The sequence below is a fragment of the Vanacampus margaritifer genome, chromosome 17 (genome assembly GCF_051991255.1).
Source record: "Vanacampus margaritifer isolate UIUO_Vmar chromosome 17, RoL_Vmar_1.0, whole genome shotgun sequence".
NCBI classification, from domain to species: domain Eukaryota; kingdom Metazoa; phylum Chordata; class Actinopteri; order Syngnathiformes; family Syngnathidae; genus Vanacampus; species Vanacampus margaritifer.
Window position 1 is genome coordinate 7,323,095 of NC_135448.1, and position 18,583 is coordinate 7,341,677.

Consider the following 18,583-nt stretch of genomic DNA (forward strand, 5'->3'; position numbering starts at 1 on the left):
TTGCACCTGTAGTCACTTTAGCATGATAGTGAACGTGTTGTTCTAACTGTTCTTACACCATATAAGTAATTTGCATATCCATGATGTCTACAGTGCATCTATCTCTAAGTTATCAAGCGTGATTCGTTTGTTGCACATTCCTATACTGCAAAAATGCAATGATGACCATTAGTCTTACTTTGACTGTACAGAACACTTCACATACTGTATATTTGTTCTGAAAATATGTCATAAAATAATTTTAGAACGTGATATTTAAAACCAATCCAAAATACAGTAATTTAAAAAAGCAAATGTTTGTATATTCATTTGTATGTTTGTATAGCAGTGATGTCTCTACATCAAGCTGCATTGTTGGAAGGTACAATTGACAAATAAATATTCGAACCTCTGGAGTCACATGTGGTCAGCTATATGTATAGGTGTATACAAATAATTGAAATTCAGTTAAATATTAAGAAAATAGATGGATGGATTAAAATATACTTGAGACAAAATACTACATGTAGCTTTGCAGGAACAAATTTCCTGTAACTTACATAATCCTGCTGCATTTTCTGAATGCGCTCCTCAGGAACACCTCCGTTACGTAAAAATGCCCACAGACCATCATCTTGTGGGAGGCCAGGGGTTGATGCAGCCATTGCAGCTAGCACTACAAAAATACAGGAAAAGGCCAAATCTATATGAATAATAATTTCAAAGTTAACCTCAGTAAATATTGTGCTCACTCAAATCACCAATCAAACTGGTTTGTGTTGTGCGTCCTTTTGTGTGTCAAAATTTATTCATTAACAATAATATTATACTAATAGTACATTAGATTGAAGCCAACATGTCAGAGTAGGGTTTTAGTAGTATTCTTACTTTTGTTATTATTAATGATCAATTAGAAAATAGTTCATCAAGATCAGGGCTTTTTAACGTCCTTCCTCATCGTTACATGCTTAAAACAGGTGTCCCGTGCTAAACAATATGTTACGATTCTCATATGAGCCATAATAATAATTAACGTTATCCAGGGTGACCAAATATGTCCTTTTTGGGAGGACAGACCATTTTTTAAAGTCCTCTCATAAATTCATGAAAATGTCCGGTTGGGCATTACGTGACTTATAGGAGGTGAAGTACACTGTGTAGCTGCGACTGGTATCACAATTTCAAGGCCAGAGCGAGTGTCCTCTTTTTGTGGAAATGGGAATAGGGTCACCCTAACGACGTTATCTCGTTAAGCATCGTGTTTGCGTATATTTAGCATATAAAGTTACGACGTAGCCTACATACGGCTCGTTCTACCTAAGGTACGGGAGCGTACTAGTGCATACTGTACTTGCAAATAAAAGACCTTATGACGAATGGTTCGTTCTGCTTTTGTCAAGTGAAGGATGATCAATGCCCAGCGGGAATCCCGCCTGAATCCCGCTGGGCATTGTTTAAGCGAACTGTTAGCTTACTAAAATCACGCCGATCGAATTATATGTACGTGTACTTTCATGCTCCATAACATAAAATGATATACCTACCTTACACTAAGACATTAATAATAGTGTGTGTGTTACTAATTAAGGTACATGCCTTACCTTAACTGAGCCAGCAGGTACATTGGAGGTAAGCGGGAAAGTGTCCGCTTCCGCTATTAGCGAGTCTGCAACAAGTCAATTGGAGTTCAGAGGGGGGAAAAAATTACTTATTTTTTTCCTGTTTTTTTTTAAAATAATTTTGTTTCTGTTTTTTTAAATAATTTTTCCCCCTGTTTTTTTTGTGAATATTTTTTACCGTTTTTTTTGTGAATAATTTTTTCCCCTGTTTTTCTGAATAATTGTTCCTCCTGTTTTTCTGAATAAATTTTTTCAGCCTGTTTTTCAGAATATTTTTTTGACAGAAAAAAAAATCTGAATAAAAAAAAATACTCAAAAAAAACAAAGCAACCCCCAAAAATTTGTCAGAAAAACAGGAGTTTTTTTTTCTCAAATGAATGCAATACGCTTCCGTAGAAAACATAAGAACAATTATAACATTTTTTTTTTAAGAGTAATGTTTATTTACTGTATATCTACACTAGAGGGCGTAATTGGCTGGGAAAAGGACTCACCAGTCAGTTTTTTTTAAAATCACAATTTATTATGTTAAATATGGGACAAGAATTCTATATATACACTGTTATAAATTTTTGGTGCATGCCACACAAAGAAGCAGACTACAACTGGTTGCCATTTATATATATTAAAATCAACACTAATGTTACCAAATGTTTTACTTTTTTTCAATTTTCATTGTTGCCCTAAATGAAATGAAAGCCAACTACAATCTTTAATGACATAATGTATTACCAATCCCATGGAGGTACAGTAATCCCAGACTACTAAACTTGATTTCGCCGTACTTTGTTTCAAAACAGCATTTGGGTGAAACTAACCATTTTCTATTGTTGATTACTGAAAAACGGAATAAGGTAGAAACAAACTTTTTTTTTCTGATGAAAGATTAGAGTCCAATCTTTCATTTGGTAGTGTGTGTGTGTTTCCATAGTCCAAACACAACATTTTCTGTGGACCTTGAAAGATCAGTCAAAATGCTTAAATCGGCTGGCACCCACGGCATCCCTTTTCTGAAAACGTCTGGCAGTCAAAGAGTTAAATTATTTTATACTGTCTTGCCTTTGTCTGTGTGTGTGTCTTTATTTTGAGCGCTGTTCATGTTGTACTCAGTTTGGCCACTGGGGGCAGTGTTGTTCCACGCGGTCTGATACACTTAAATTGTAGCCACATTAGAGAGTAGAAGGAAAAAGTCACGATCAAGTTATTCCAATTAAAGTTTGTTTTTTTCTGCATGAAGCCATTCTTTTGAGTGCTAAAAGTGCCGCGAGTAGCGCGCTAATTACCATTAGCGAGTCAGACTGGAGCAGATCATTACAATTCCTTGCACATCTATAGATTGAAGCAAAAATCATTGTCAATCAAATCATTTTGAATCGAAAATCATTCTTAATCGAAAATTGATTCTGAATTGAATCACGAGACATTCAGATTCCCACCCCTAATATATATATATATATATATATATATATATATATATATATATATATACATAATCGATTGGGGAAAAAGTTCTCTTCAGGTTTGTGAATGTTCTTCAATCTGGAAAGACTGCCACCCCACCCTCTCCAAGCACAAATTCGAAACCAAAACCTCATTGTGAAGCTGACATACCAACCTCTAATCTCTCATACTCTCATGGTGTGTGTCACTTTCATAGGATGCCAGGTGTATGGTTGCTACATTTCACTGTAATATATAATTATTTTTAAGTAGTGACGCTAAGGTGCAAGCAATCCAAGGTGTTGAAGTCAGTTGGTTGGGATAGATTCCTGCGCACCTATCACCGAAATGTGAACCATCGGTATCGAAAATACAAGGCTCGAAATAACTTTATTTTTCTCCTTTGAGGAACAATTTTGCTAATCAGTGACTTCATTAATCCTAGGGACAAATAAAATAAAATAATAAAAAATACAACAATATAATGGGGAGGCAGAATTTTGAATTTCAAGTATGCTACTGAAAATTCTATGGAATGATCTATTAAATGTCAATGTAAACTTCAAATTGCTCCACCCCTGGGAGTGGCCGGGGAAGCCGTGGCGGAGACTTCACATTGATTATGCAGGTCCTTTTCTGATAAAAATATGTTGTCATTGTGGATGCACATTCCAAGTGGCTTGACGTTTACCTGTGAACTCGGCGACATCTCTTTATTGAATATTATCTTTCCAATCCCCTTTTCTTGAACAATTAAAATAGAGGGCAAATGGGAAAATAGCAGGCAACAAGTGCAAACAGTTTGTCCTATAAAACACATCAAAAGACTCCAAGGCCCTAAATGGTCCACATTGAAAAAATGGCTAGGCAGATGGCCGTTGTCAGGGAGAGCTGGACAGACGCGGCGCCATTACACAGATCGGTGTTACAACACTCAAAGGTGGCGGTATAAGCATTTCCAAAGATGTCGCCGGTCAGCACATCCCCGCATAGGTTCGTGTCCAGGCAGCCGCGAATTTGTAGTCTGATCGCCCCTGTAGAATTGAACTCTGAAATAAGCATAACAGAAAATAAGTTAATGACCATGCAACGATATAGTGGTTGTATTAAGAGTTGGGTAAACCCCTACTAAATGTCTAAGTACCAAACACAGTTAAGCAAGAGGAGAGACAGAAATTGAAAAAATTACAACAGTTAGCTGTCTTGTGCTGAATACAGTAACCCGTACCACCTAAAAAATAAAGTGAGGTCTCCTTACGTGCAGTTCCACGGTAGCAACTCTGTGTGTCTGCACATGTGACTTCACTACCAAACAGACATATGTTCAATAAACCAACAGGGCACTGGAGGCAGGTCAGGCAGTGTGCTGTTCAGTGAGAAAAATGAGGGGAAAAAATTGTCAAAAGTTTTTTTCCCCAGAGGGTTACTGGTATAATGACATACAGTAGGTGGTTGTTAGGCAAAAAACAAACAAACATTTGTTTGACATCGGGGGAAGCCAATCCATTTTCTACTGTAGGAAAAGATCCAGGTGTAGATGGCGTTTCACCAGAATGCTCTATTATTATTTATTACCTGTGTGCATGCCTGTGTCCTGATGGACAGGGCAAATATGAGGCAAGCATGCTAAATGTTTTGCCATTTTAATTGGTTACATAATCAGAGATGCGTAATTATTTAAATTACACCGTAATTTTCTCTTCATATTCCAATTTCCTAGCGTCTGACATACTCGTTCGAATAATTGAAGATGTGTTGCCTTAACTTGGGATAAGCTCCAGCTAAGCTATAACCGTAATGAGCATAACCAGCACTATATAAAATGCACAGAATGATGGATCATCTTATTGGATAGGCACAGGTGTACCGAATGCATAGCACTTGTCCTGTTCAGGCTCACAGGGAGTTGGAGCCTATCCCAGTTAACACTGAGAAACAGGTGACCATTTAAACTTACATTCACAAGACTTGAAATAAATAAATGAGAATGTATGAATATCTGCACCAGCAATATACAGTAAGTAGCAACATAACTAATAATAATAATAATAATAAAACCCAACTCATAAGCATTTCTTGTAAAGCTGAAGCCGACATGCTAGTCAGACTTTGATGACGATTTTGATGTTGAGTCCTGAGATCATACATTAAAAATAAGGCTAAATTAGCATTAGCTTTAGCCACTTTTGCTCTGTTACTTACCAGCTGCTACTGTAGTAGCCAGGAAAAATGCTGTTTTCCAAAAGTTGTTCATCGTAGTCCTCTGATCACCAAGTTAGCAGTTGGTGTAATGCTGTCAATTTAGGCTAATGGAGCACTTAAAGGCACCAACGACAAGGTGAGTAACCAAAAAACGCCATTTGGACAGCAGTAAAAAATGCAACTCTTCAGGTTTCTCCACTTGTCATGAGGAAGTCGGAAGAATAGAAGGCTCTGAGTGACGCCCGTTTGTAGTTTCTGTTTCCTTGACACAAATGTAAATTCTTGAAGGTGAAACCATATTTCTGCTATTTTCACAAGTTTTTTTTCTTTTTCGAAGAGCCTTAGACTGATGAAAAATAGGAATGCTATTAAACTTATTTGTATAATTGACAAATACATGTTATGTGAAAAGCCCTAGCCATTTTTTCTTTTTCTATTTATTTACTTTTATTTATTTTATTGTGTATTTTATTTTCAGTTATACTGGTTCCTCATATAATTTTGTGCTATAACAAAAAACATAATGTTGTATATATTTTTCTTTGATATAGATGTGTATGTTTGAAACAGTTGTTCAATAAAAACAAAACTTGTAACATTAAAAAAAAGTTTTTGATAATCTTCCTATTTCTCTAATAGGACGAATAGCCACCATTAAAATGAAAGTTTTACCTAAAATAAACTATTTTTTTCTCAATGATTCCATTTAAACCTACGGCTAAATGGTTCCAGTTGTTGGACTCAGCCGTAACAAAATTTTACTGGAATTAAAAAAAAAGCAAAGATTAGTCTATCTACTCTTCAGAAAAGCAAATCCAAAGGTGGTCTAGAGGCACCAAATTTTATGTACTACTATATAGCTAACCAGCTACAATATATCGTTCTATGGGCACAACCCAACAGAGACACTAACTGTTGGTTGGAACTAGAACAGAAGGATTGTAATAACCTCAGACTTCGAGATTTACTCTTTATTACAACATCGATTAAGCGTCATAATTGTTTTAAAAACCCAATGATTTCCGCCACCGTGACTGCCTGGTGGAAGGCACTAGAATTGACAAAAGCCCAAGTGGAGCCCTGTGGACTTTCTCCCCTATGGCATAACCCCGACTTTCAACTTAACAACCAACCGTTTCATTTAGGTGTGTGGGAGCAGAAAGGAATTACACATCTCCACCATCTCTTCTCAGATCATATGTTTATATCATATACATCCTTGCTCCAAAAATACAATATAAAACCCGGAAATTTTTTACATTATCTACAAGTTAAAAATATGATAAAGAAAAAAATTCCAACACTTCGGGGTACGCTCCAACCGCCTGTTTTAGCTAAAGATATTAACAAGCTTTCTCCGACAACAACAAAAAAACTTTCAAAAATATATAAGTTACTTTCATATACTGATAAAATGTCTTTACCCATCTCGAAATGGGAGACAGACTTGTCTATAGCACCGGAACCTGACTTTTGGATTCAAGTTTGTGAAAAAGCATTTAAAATGACAAAACACACAAATTTACAACTTATCCAATATAAAATTATTCACAGAACATACATTACTCCATATATGATGAAGAAAATGGGACTCTCAGACTCCGACATTTGTCTCCAATGCTTACAAAACACTACAGACACTTATGTTCATGCTTTATGGTTATGTACTCCGGTTATGTATTTCTGGACTAAAGTCTGAGAAAAACTTTCCGCTATTTTGGACTGTAGGATACCTTTATCTCCAAACTTGTGTTTGCTAGGTGACCTAACAACAACTGACTTACCACATAAACAATTTCAATCTACACTTGTAGCCCTTACTATCACTAAATTGTTAACTGGAAAAATAAACTCTGAATATACTCTAAACTCTATAAAATAAACTCTGAATATCGACCAATGGTCTAACCTCCTTATAAATCACATTTTAATGGAAAAAATATCTGCCTCAAATAAAAACCAAATATCAAAATTTATAGAAACATGGTCTACGTATATAGATTTTTTTAACCTAATTCTGGTTACTTAATTCTGTCTGTTAGCGAGAACCTCTACATCGTGATAACTTACATTGATGTTTCTGCATTTGGCAATTTATTATTATATTATATTATTAGTATGGGATTTTTTTTTAATGGGCTTTAGGTGAACTGATGAATACACACACACACACGCATGCGCACACATGCACATGCTCACCCACATACAAAATATATATGTATGTATATATATATATATATATATATATATGTGTGTGTGTGTGTATGTATATATATGTATATATATTTAAAAAAAAAAGAGAAAAAAACCCCATTTTTATTATTTATTTATTTGTTTTTAAAAAAAAGGAGAGCAATGATGATGTCAAATCGAATGAACAATACTGAGCTCTCCTGAAAAAAAATAAATAAATTGTACACGTGTCAATAAAGATTTGTCTGTTCACATATATGTACAATGGAAACTACCCAGTTAAAACACGTTTAGTATAATCCACTCCTAAGGGACTATTTTTCAAAAAGCAGCTCGCAAAGAATTTAGTGAATCCTGACTCCCCTCCCAGAATGAAAATCTTACTTTTATTTGATCACTCCTAGCAACTACTAGGACATTCAATAGCGACTTCTTTGAGGAGTTGGCAACACTGGATGAAAGCTGAAGCCTCCCCTTGTTGACTTCAAAGGCGTGCCGGCACGCCCTTGAATGATTATTTGTCAGATGACACATGCTTGTAAACAAGCATTCAAAGCAAGAATTCGCTGGAGCGGTTAGCAGGCGGAGCCCGAATCACAGGACTCAGCGACAACCACCTGACTTTCGAGGTGATGGCAAACTGTAAAGAGTTCTCCATTAATCAATTAATGGTCATAATGTGAGAATATATACAGGAAAAAAAGCCCTTTAGTTGCTCAGTTTGTGGTAAAGTTTTAGCTAGGGACAAAAATGATTTGACAGCCAGTGGGAGGGATAAAGTTAGAAGGTGGAAACAGAAGAGAACACTTTCAACAAGATTTGTTCCCCCCCCCCCAGAACAATATTTACTGCATATCTACACTAGAAGGTGGTATTTGCCGTAAGGAAGACTCACCAGTCAGTTTATTTAAAATCACTATTATGCTAAATATGGAACAAGAATTCAAAGCACTCTGTCGTAATTTTTTTGTTGACACCACACAAAGAAGCAGTCCACAACTGGTTGACATTTATTTTGTTTTTCACTAAAATCAACATACTAAATGTTTCATTAATAGTTTTCTTTTCATTGTTGCCCTAATCAATGCAGACTTCAATGACATATAACATTCCCGATCCCTGATTGTAGAAAGTAGAAACTGCAGCTACAGCAATCCTAGACTACCTTTACAATAGACAAAATCATACTCATAAATGTGTTAAACTTCATGCACTTAATACCAAAATATATGTATGAAGTGCAGCCATCATTTTTTTGTCCACCAGGGGGTCACCGTACTCATGTTCTACACTGTAATATATGTGATGTTGAATGTGTTGACTGACGTGAAAGAGAGCAAATGAGAATGTAGAGCTGGTTGGCTGTTAACTGGCTAAACCGTTATTGGCATGTTTAAAAATATGCTTGTGTTTCCTGTATTTTGTTACCCTTTGTTCAATCAAGCAATTGAAACTGTACAAGTGGCTGTGTCTAGACTCCCTTTAGCCTAACCACCTGTAGAGGCATTCCCATTCATCCTAACTAGCTATGCTAAGCTAACAATGTTTACCATAGATGTGTAGTTGTGCAAGTTGTTGCGCTTTAGCTTATTAGGTGTAAAATGATCCCAAATTTTGGACATTCGCTGTCTTTTACGCACTCTGATTTCCTCCTGGCGCTCACCTGTGGCTACGTGAGTACATAACAGCCCATGTGGAAAAAAAGTAATAGCAAGTGATCCATAACATAAGATTGAAAAAATGAGCAATGCAGTGAAGCGGCAAAAAGTTAACCTCTATAAAGCGAGGGATGACTATGTATTTTTTTTATCCATCATAATCAAGGTAATGTGGACAATAGCAGGCCAAAAATGCTAACAGGAAATGCTTAATTTGTTCTAAAACACATCAAATGATTCCATGGTTCTATATGGCCCAGAGTGAAAAAATGATGGCACCGATGGCCAATGCGAGGGAGAGCTGGAGAGTTGTGGCGCCGTTACATCGATCGGTGTCACAACACTCAAGAGTGACCGTGAAGGTGACTCCCAAGACGGTGTCAGTCAGCGATTGTCCGCAGGCGGTAGTCGGCAGGCAGCCGAGTACTATGTTGCTCCTCACTCTCTGACCAATATCTGAAGTAGGCATGACATAAAAAGAAATCAATGACAATGACTTGAGTTTTGACTCTCAAATTACCTTTAACCTTTGTGGAGTCCTCGAGGGTACTTGAAAGCACTCCTACTGGGGACTCCATCATGAAAGGGTTTGATTGGGAGGAACGACCCGCACCCCGATCAAAACTCAATCGCTGTTCTTTTATTAGACTTTTGTGCTCGTCACGGATTGACGGTAACGAACACCATGTTCAAACGAGAGTATCCATACTTGCACTTGGCTCAAGACACCCTCACTTCACCACACTCAGACGGAGACAGTGGCAGAACTGTCAAATGGTCACCACCTGGTGGTGTCTTGGCTCCGATGGTGGGAAATATTGCCGGTCTAACCCGGCAGGCCCAAATGTATTGTGAGGGTCTGCTGGGAACATCTAGCTGAGTGCCCTGTCAAAAAGAGTTTCAACTCCCACCTCCAGCAGAATTTCAGACACGTCCTAGGAGAGGAAGGGGACATTGAGTCGGAGTGGACCATGTTCATGTTTCATGTTTCGTGCTGGCTATGAAACAGCGGACCAGCTCTACCCCATTGGCAGGATCCAACCAGTCTACACGTGTTTTGTGGACTTGGTGCATTTGACCGTGTCCTTTGGGGAGTTCTGTCAGGGGTGCTTCGGGAGTACTGACTACCAAATCGCGATACGGGCTGTTCAATCCCTGTACAACTGATGTCAGAAGTTTGTTCCTCAATGCCGGCAGTAAGTCGGATTTGTTTCCAATGAGGGCTGGACTCCACCAAGGCTGCCCTTTGTCACCGATTCTGTTCATAATATCTAAAATTTCTAGCCACAGCTATAGGGGTCTTGTTTGGTGGCCTCAGTATTGCAACTCTGGTTTTTGCAAATAATGTGGTACTGATTGCTTCATCAAGCTGCTATCTCCAACTCCCACTGGAGTCGTTTGCAGCCAAGCGTGAAGCGGTTGGGATGAAAATCAGCACTTCCAAATCTCAGACTATGGTCTACCGTCGGAAAAGGATGGAGTGCCCTTTTCAGGTCCGAGATCAACAGGCAGAATGGTGGAGCGTCTGCAGTGATACAGACTCTGTATCAATCTGTCTTGGTGAAAAGAGAGTTGAACCTGAAGGTGAATCTCTAGATTTACCCGTTGAACTGCGTTCCTACCCTCACCTACGATCATAAGCTGTGGACCCGGGAATGACCCAAAACACGCTGGAGAGACTATGTCTCCTGGCTGGTGTTGACATTTTGTTGTTTCAATTTAATTATAATTGTTTTAACTTACTCAGCAAAGATTGATGAGTGTAATAACGTGACCAAACGTTTGAAGATTCTTCCTGCCTCTTATCTCACGTAATCAATCAGCTGTCGGGGTGAAGACAAGATGTCTGGCTTGCTCTGTTTACATATCAATCGACCATCTGGCCATTTGTATTGAATGATGTTTGTCTTAGCTGAGGGAGGGGGCTTGGGGGCAGCAGAGGGAGGAAGAGCAAGGGGAGGGGACTTGGGGGCTGTTTCCTGCGGAAGGGGAGGGGCTTTTTGGAATGCTGGAACTATAATGGTGAGTGCAAGTGGGAGGAGCCACACCACGTGGGGAATCAAAATGGCGTTTGGCTGTCCCTTCTGTGTTGTCTCAGAAATTTCTGAAAATAAATCCTTCGAAGGAACCTGATTCACCGATCTCAAGTCTGATTCTGAAAACAACATTACGAACACGCGGAAAACATAAGGATCGTTTTCCAACACTGGTCAAGTGGACCAAGTGGCTTAAGAGAGTTAAATCTGACGGCTGACAAAACTCTAAACTATATAGCAGACCAGTATTCAAATTTGCCCTCACAGGACCAATATGATGTCTACGATGTCAGCAAAAGAGGGACAGAAATACAATACACCATTTAACTGTCTTGTGTAAAATGCATTAAACAAACACAGTAACCCGTACCACAGTCACCAACAAATCAAGGGACTTCTCCATACCTATAGCTACACTGGAACATTGTTCGGTATCATCATCACATGTGACGTCCTCTGTCATGCCACATTGGTCCGTCGCACCGCTAGGGAATTGGAGGCAGGTCAGGCAGTGTGCTATAAAATGTGAAAATGAAAGGAAAAAAAAACATAGTCAAGACACAGGAGTCTATTTTGTTTCCCCTCCTAGAAGTTACTTGGTATCCTCAGTCCGATGTTTTTGTTCTTAGCTACTCTTCGGTGGTTTTTAGCTGTGTCTTTTGGGTCATTATCTTATTGACTGAGACCAAGCTTTCTAACACTGGCAGCACGTTTATCTCTATAGAAGCACATATTCAAGGTGGCCTGTGACAGATGAAGCAAAGCAACCACAGAAGCAGAGCCACTTCCTTGTTTCGCAGTAGGGACAGTGTTCTTTTCTGGACTCCTTCATTTTTGCATCTGTGACTATAGAGCTGATACACCTTGCATAAAAACCTCCTGATTCGTCTCGTCTGTCCGTAGGACATTCTCCCAGAACCTTTGTGGTTTCTCAACATGCAATTTGGTAAATTCCAGTCTTGCTTTTTTATGATTTGTTTCCAGCAGTGTTGTCCTCCATCACGTCAAATGACTGATTGTGAAATCTGACACTGACATATCTTGACCTTGGATTTGACATTTGTCCAGTGAGCTTGGCTACAATCCTATATACGAACATCAAGCTGCTTGGAGACACGCTAATAGAAGTTACCATTAACGTGCTTGCCTGTAATTATCCTTTTAATCTCCTGAGATAATAGCACAATGACTATTTGTCACCATGTAAATTGCCAACTGATGTTTACAAGTTTGAAGACACCTGTAATGTTAATTAGAAGACACACGGTTAAATTAATTGGAATCTTTTGTAGCGATGCCATTGTTTTTAACCACCCTAATTCAAAAGCAATGTCTGATTTTCATTTGTTCATTCTTATGTATCTTTTTTTTTTTTTTAATTATTATTACTTTTGTCAGATTCAAGTTATTTATGTGACCACTACCCAAGCAAACATAAAATGCTGTTTTTAAATTGTGATTTTATTTAAACCAGGGTCTTGTGTGGATGTGTACTTGCCCCCTATTTTTAGTTTTTAGTTTCCACATACCTTAAACATTTCAAGCTGGAAGCTAATGAGGTTATATAAGAGCAGCTGCTTTCTGGTGTGATAAGATGCAACTTACATATGATCTTATTAGTCGACAAAACCCAAATTTAATTGGTGAATTGTCAAAATTATCAAAATTTTCGATTGGGAAAAAGTTCTCTCAGGTTTGTGAATGTTCTTCAACATGTTCCCAGACCAGCTAACTTTATATTAGTAGAAGTGTTGGAAGTAAATCGCCAGAAAATGAAGACACCCACGAGAGAAAACAGTCAAAATAGTAAACTATAATGGTGATAATTATTAATTAATATTCTAATCAATTATAGTAAAAGTGTTAAGATGATTATCTTGTTAGATAATAATTCTCAAGTAGGATGAACTTTATTTAGATCAGAAAAAATGTGATTTTTGTTCTTTCAAATTCATCAAACACAACTGCAGATAATTAATTGTTCTTTTAAGGCTGAAGCAAACTACTGCTACTACTGCTAATCAGATTTTGATATAAAATGATGATACAGTAGTTCTGAAACCATACTATAAAAAAAGAAACAAAACAAGCATTATCGCTAACTACTTTCTTTGTCAGCTACTATCATCTTACCAGCTGCTACAATAGTAGCCAGGAGAATTGCTGTTTTCCAAAAGTTGTTCATCGTGGTCCTGTGATCACAAAGATGACTGATGCTATCAATGCTTTCAATATAGGTAAATGGTTCAGTTAAATACTCTTTCCACAAGATGGGCGGGAATTAGACTGACAAATAAAAATGTGACTTCAGAAGTCAGCAACTGTCATGGATTAAAGCAAATCAAAACAGAAAGAAAGATTGCACCATTGAATTGGCAGCCTGCTTTTGCTTTGCTTCTTTTTTCTCTTAATGTTTCACTTTTCCACCCTTTTTTGTTAATAAATGTTCATTGTGTGTGTGTCATGTGGACCAATTGTGGACTATTTCTGCCATTTTGCCAGTTTCCAACATGTGCAACAAGTTGCTGTTTGGATTGCTAGTTCAGTTTTGAGAAATGTGACCAGCTCTGGCAAAAGGGTCCTCCTGTTTAAAATAATAATAATTGAGATTCATATATTCAAATTCTACACTTAATTCCCTTTAAAATTATATATAATACATGGACGTACCTAAAAAAAAATTGGCAAAGTTAGAGCAATATTAATGCTGCCAGGTTGAAATCCTTAGTTTTTGAGAAAAACGGGTCTTTCAAATGTTCATAGCAACCAGTATCTTAGGAAAAATATATTGACCCCAGATTTTTCAGTAACTTTGAAAAAGATCACTGGAAAGGCAATTCGTAGCAGGTAAGAAGGACATCATCCGAGTTTTAAAAGTTTGACCTCTCAACAGATGACATCAGCCTCAACTTTGAATATCACATTAAGCTTACAATTAATTTTCTAAGGCATAAGCCAAAGTTTGGTTAATTTATTGTTGCTCCTTGTGGTATTTTCTTGTTTAAATGGGGTCATAATACCGCAGTGGGAAATTTGATTTAATAATTTTGTGTGAATTAAAGATTATTTGTGGTCTGTGACAAGTAGTTTATTGATAACTTCTCATGGATGTTATATCCCAAATGTTTTTGGTAACATAAAGAAAATGAAAATGTTATGCTGCTTCTTTGCATTACAAACCACGTTGTCTGGACCGATGACTGCTGCCCCAAGGTAAGATGCCGTTGTTATGACGTGTGACATTCTGTTCAATTTCGTGCAGCTGAATGGTCACATTGTGGCGTATTTAGACTTTTTGTGGTTGCTATGTCCATTTATATAAATAGTTTGTGAAGTGACGTTAGTGGCGAGGAACTACGGGTTATTTTGAGGCAGTTTGTCCGAGACGCGCTGCTAACTAAAGTCGGCTTATCCATGTTACATTGGAGAGCATGTTAAGACCCTGTCAAAAAAAAGCTATAAAAAAAAATGCAAAAAGTGTCCTTTAAAATGTTTATTGACACCACCATTGGAGTTTAATGTAAAACTAAACCCGCAGTAACAAGAATTACACACGTTGAAGATTTAAACAAAACATGCTTCGTTGATTTAAACATCGCTAGTGCTAACGGTACAGTAAATGGAGGATCGCGTTCAAATGTTAATGGAATTAGCATCGACTTCAAATAACGAATATTCACACATAAACGCTGTGGAAGCACATACACCACACTACATTATTAAAATGTTTTTAAAATGGACTAGTTCACCACTAGATGGTAATAAATAATACAAAGGTGCATTGTGTCATTTAAAAAGTTAATAATAAAGCTTTTTATACAATATGCATGCTCCACCAATGCCCAGATGAGTACGAAGAGCCCTGACTGTTTTGGACTCGCACCCTCTACAGTTTCTTTGGGAAGGAGAGGGGCGGAGTTTTTCTTACCTCATTTGAAGTCATGTCTTTGTTTGTCAACTGTGGCTGTCGCTTTAAGATCGTGCACGTACTCACACGTGCACCATGAATGAGCCCGACACAAATGCTGCCGTTAGGCTTTTGGACAGAGGTGGCAGTCGTGAGTAAAAAAATTGACAAACTGCACAAAGAGCCTTTATATATAGGAAAGCTTTACACAAAGTAAATTACTTCGAAATAATCTATTCTGCTATATGTATGATGTACATGTGGAAAAAAAAGAATATGCCCTATCCCTTGGGTGTAAAAACCGCCATATATCAGAAACGCCAAGTTCTAGAAGACAAGATTGAAGGTAAGAAGCTGATTTGGATGCAACTCCACCAGGCCTGTGCGTTGATCTATCCAACAAAGGATCCAAGCAAAGGTTGAAGTCCCCATCCATTATGAGTAAGATCAGGAAGCGAGCAGAAAGTTTTTATGTCAACTTTTGACCTCTACTGTATGAAATCGAGAGTGCTGTCATTCCAGATGATCCAGTTGCTGGTCTACTTGCTAGCCTGTTAGCATGCTAGACCAGTGTGTTAAGTTAACCCGCACAGAACACAGAAACCAAGTGAGGTGGTGACTTGCCGGCAATTCATTTGGACAGCAACAATGATGGCTGGTTAGCAAGCTAGCGCATGCTAGCTCACTGGCGGGCGAATGAGCTAGCAGGCTAGCAAGCAGACCAGAAGTGGGTTTCATTATAGTTTTGGGTTTTTCATGACACTTATATTTTATTTCATTTTGATTTTTGTTTTGTTAACTCAGTTAGTTTTAATAAGATTTCTAGAGGCAAGTTTTATTTTTATTTTATTTTTTACAAAATGTTTTGGTTTGGTTTGTATTAGTTTTAGCTGTTTTAAAATATAAGTGCACAAAAAAAGTTCACAAAGTGTTGTGTAAAACAATAAACTACAATTCTCAAACAAATGACCGTAGTTAGATGTAAGATACCCCAAAAGCCCATGTGTGATATTAATTGACAAAGATGATAACTAAGGGCATTTTTGCAATAATTATAGTTGGTTTAATTTTACTATCGTATGGTCTACTTGCTAGCCTGCTAGTACACTAGACCATTGTGTTATGTTAACCCGCACAGGACACAAAACCAGACTTAATTCATTTGGACAACAACGATGATGCCGGTCGGCGGGTTAGCGGGCTAGCAGGTGCTAGCTCACTAGCGGGTGAATGAGCTAGCAGGTTAGCGAGCACTCTAGAAGTGGAGTTCATAATAGTTTTGGGTTTTTCATGACAGTTATATTTTATTTCGTTTTGATTTTTGTTTTGTTAACTCAGTTAGTTTAAATACGTTTTTAGAGGTGAGTTTTTTTTTTTTTTTTGCAAAATGTTTCATTTTAATTTAGTTTGTATTAGTTTTATCTGTTTTAAAATATATGGAGTATTTGCTAAGTACACAAAAAAAGGTCATAAAGTGTCGTATAATAAAATAAACTACAATTCTCAAACAACTGACAGTAGTTGGATGTAAGCTACAGCAATACTAAAATAAATACATTTAAAATGAACCCCAGAATGTCATGTGTGGTATTAATTGACAAAGATGAAAACTAAGGACATCTTTACTACAATTATAGTTAGTTTAATTTTACTATATTTTCCATTTTCTATCCCAGCTGATTTAGGACCAGAGGCAGAGTACACCCTGAACTGGTTGCCAGCCAATCACAGTCCTTCAAGATTATTGTTTTTATTCCAAACACAATCCATTAAATTATTTTGATACAGACATCTAATTTTTGATGATATGAAAAAAAAAAATGAAGTCAGGTTTACTTTATTTTCACATGTCCGGTTTCAGTTTTGACAAGTACAAAGGATAAATAAAGAAAAAAAACATTAACACAGCTGAAGGTTTACGAGCTCAATGTTTCCCTGAAACATTCCATTGATCAACTTCTACAATGTCAGCACATACTTTTTTGTCAGCATACAACGTCCAAAGATATATATTTTTTAAATGACTAGTGTTAGACTATAGCGGCTGCACGAAGCAGACAGTCCCTCACAGCAGGCTTCCCCACGCGGAGGCCAGGAAGGCGGCCCCGATGGCGGTGGCGAGGGTCATCCTGGCGGACGGGGCTCCGCTTAGCTGGACCGGGTTGCATCGGTCCGTCGAGCAGCATTCCACCGTGGCCTGGTACGTCACGCCCAGCAGGGTGGCGTTGGTGGTCACGTTGCAGTTGGCCTCTTCGATGCAACCCTGCGTGTTGAAACCAACCGAGGTCGAGATGGAAGCGAAAGCTGTCGGGGAGAGAAAGGATCTGCTTGAGTGACGCTGAAGTGGACAGATAGTAAATAAATTAAATCTAATAAATAAATTTAATTATTTAAATAAATAAATATATATATATATATATTTTTTTTTAAGGGCTACAAGTGGACCTACTTGCTTTTCCCGTGAAGCACTGGGAGATGTTTGTGCTGCACTCGACAGTGGAAGAGGTTAAACAGAAACCGACCAAACCAAAGGAGCACTCGTTGCATGTGAGGGACTCCACTGAAACAAACAGAAAATAAAGATCAATAAATATTTGTTATTGAAACAGGATATTATCATTGTTGCTAGGGTGTGTACTCTCTCTGGGTTATTATTCGCACTTGCTCCTTAAATTGATCAATGCAAATCCATTTTTGACCTTCTTCTAAAACACCTTTGAAAATGACCATTTTTATTAAAGACAAATACAAGAATGTTAAAGATATGAATATCATAGCATTCATCAAATAACTTCAATCTTCCCAATTTTTGTCTCTATGCAATATAGAAGACAGATAAGTCTTTCGTGGTATCTTCTTACCAAGCATGAAGCATGCAAGCGCCGCGATGACTCCGATAATAATCCTGCCCATCTTTGCTGTGATCTCGGTTAACACTGAATCCTTCCCAAGGGTCTTCGGTCACCTCACCGGCGTCAAGTGGAAAAACTGATGAATGTGTTTGAGGGGTGGATTTTATCCCCTCAGAAACAGGTGGGCCAGGAAAAGGGGAGGGGTAGATAGGGTGCAGTTTCTTCTGGTTTTGTCTTCCAGGTTTTTAACATACACACTGAGAATAAAGGAATGCCAGGGGTGTGTTGACTCTGTCACTGACATTACAAACACCGATACGAGTACTCGACTCGCGATTACACGTATTTTTTATAAATAAAATTTCACATATAGGCTTTTAAATAATACCTATATATCTCAATATAGCAAATAAATATATGAAAATCTAATATATTTATATATATATATTAGAGCTGTCAAGCGATACATTTTTTAAAACAGATTAATCACATTTTACAATTTTGATTAATCGCAATTAATCAATTAAAATGGCTTTTTAGCAACATATTTTGCCCGCCAAATTTGAAAAGCCTGTTCTGTGTTAATTCTTTCATTTAATGTTACAAGGACGTCAACATTTTTTGATCCACTGCACACTGGTCCTTTTTCTTCTAATCAGTTACTTTCATAATTTAAAATGGAAAAAAAAGACCCCAA

At 37.6% G+C, this 18,583-nt stretch overlaps 1 protein-coding gene and 1 long non-coding RNA gene across 2 annotated transcripts; one reads left to right on the forward strand and one right to left on the reverse strand.

Moving 5' to 3' along the window:
• The first annotated feature begins 11,085 nt into the window (after positions 1-11,085).
• Positions 11,086-17,645, forward strand: LOC144037276 (uncharacterized). The gene is made up of 2 exons (XR_013288868.1): positions 11,086-17,388; positions 17,466-17,645. It is a non-coding gene; the product is annotated as an uncharacterized LOC144037276 (long non-coding RNA).
• Positions 16,856-18,335, reverse strand: LOC144037274 (uncharacterized). The gene is made up of 3 exons (XM_077548630.1): positions 17,896-18,335; positions 17,484-17,594; positions 16,856-17,338 (listed from the first exon to the last, which is right to left on the reverse strand). The coding sequence occupies exons 1-3, from the start codon at positions 17,945-17,947 to the stop codon at positions 17,100-17,102; spliced, it is 402 nt and encodes a 133-aa protein (XP_077404756.1). The 5' UTR covers positions 17,948-18,335; the 3' UTR covers positions 16,856-17,099.
• Positions 18,336-18,583: the final 248 nt, after the last annotated feature.

Excerpts from the sequence above, each read along its gene's own strand:
- LOC144037274 (XM_077548630.1), bottom strand. The coding sequence starts at position 17,947 with ATGGGCAGGATTATTATCGGAGTCATCGCGGCGCTTGCATGCTTCATG. Across the intron at positions 17,595-17,895 it reads GCTTGCATGCTTCATGCTTG|TGGAGTCCCTCACATGCAAC; the intron begins GTAAGAAGATAC and ends TGTTTGTTTCAG. Across the intron at positions 17,339-17,483 it reads GTGCTTCACGGGAAAAGCAA|CTTTCGCTTCCATCTCGACC; the intron begins GTAGGTCCACTT and ends TCTCCCCGACAG.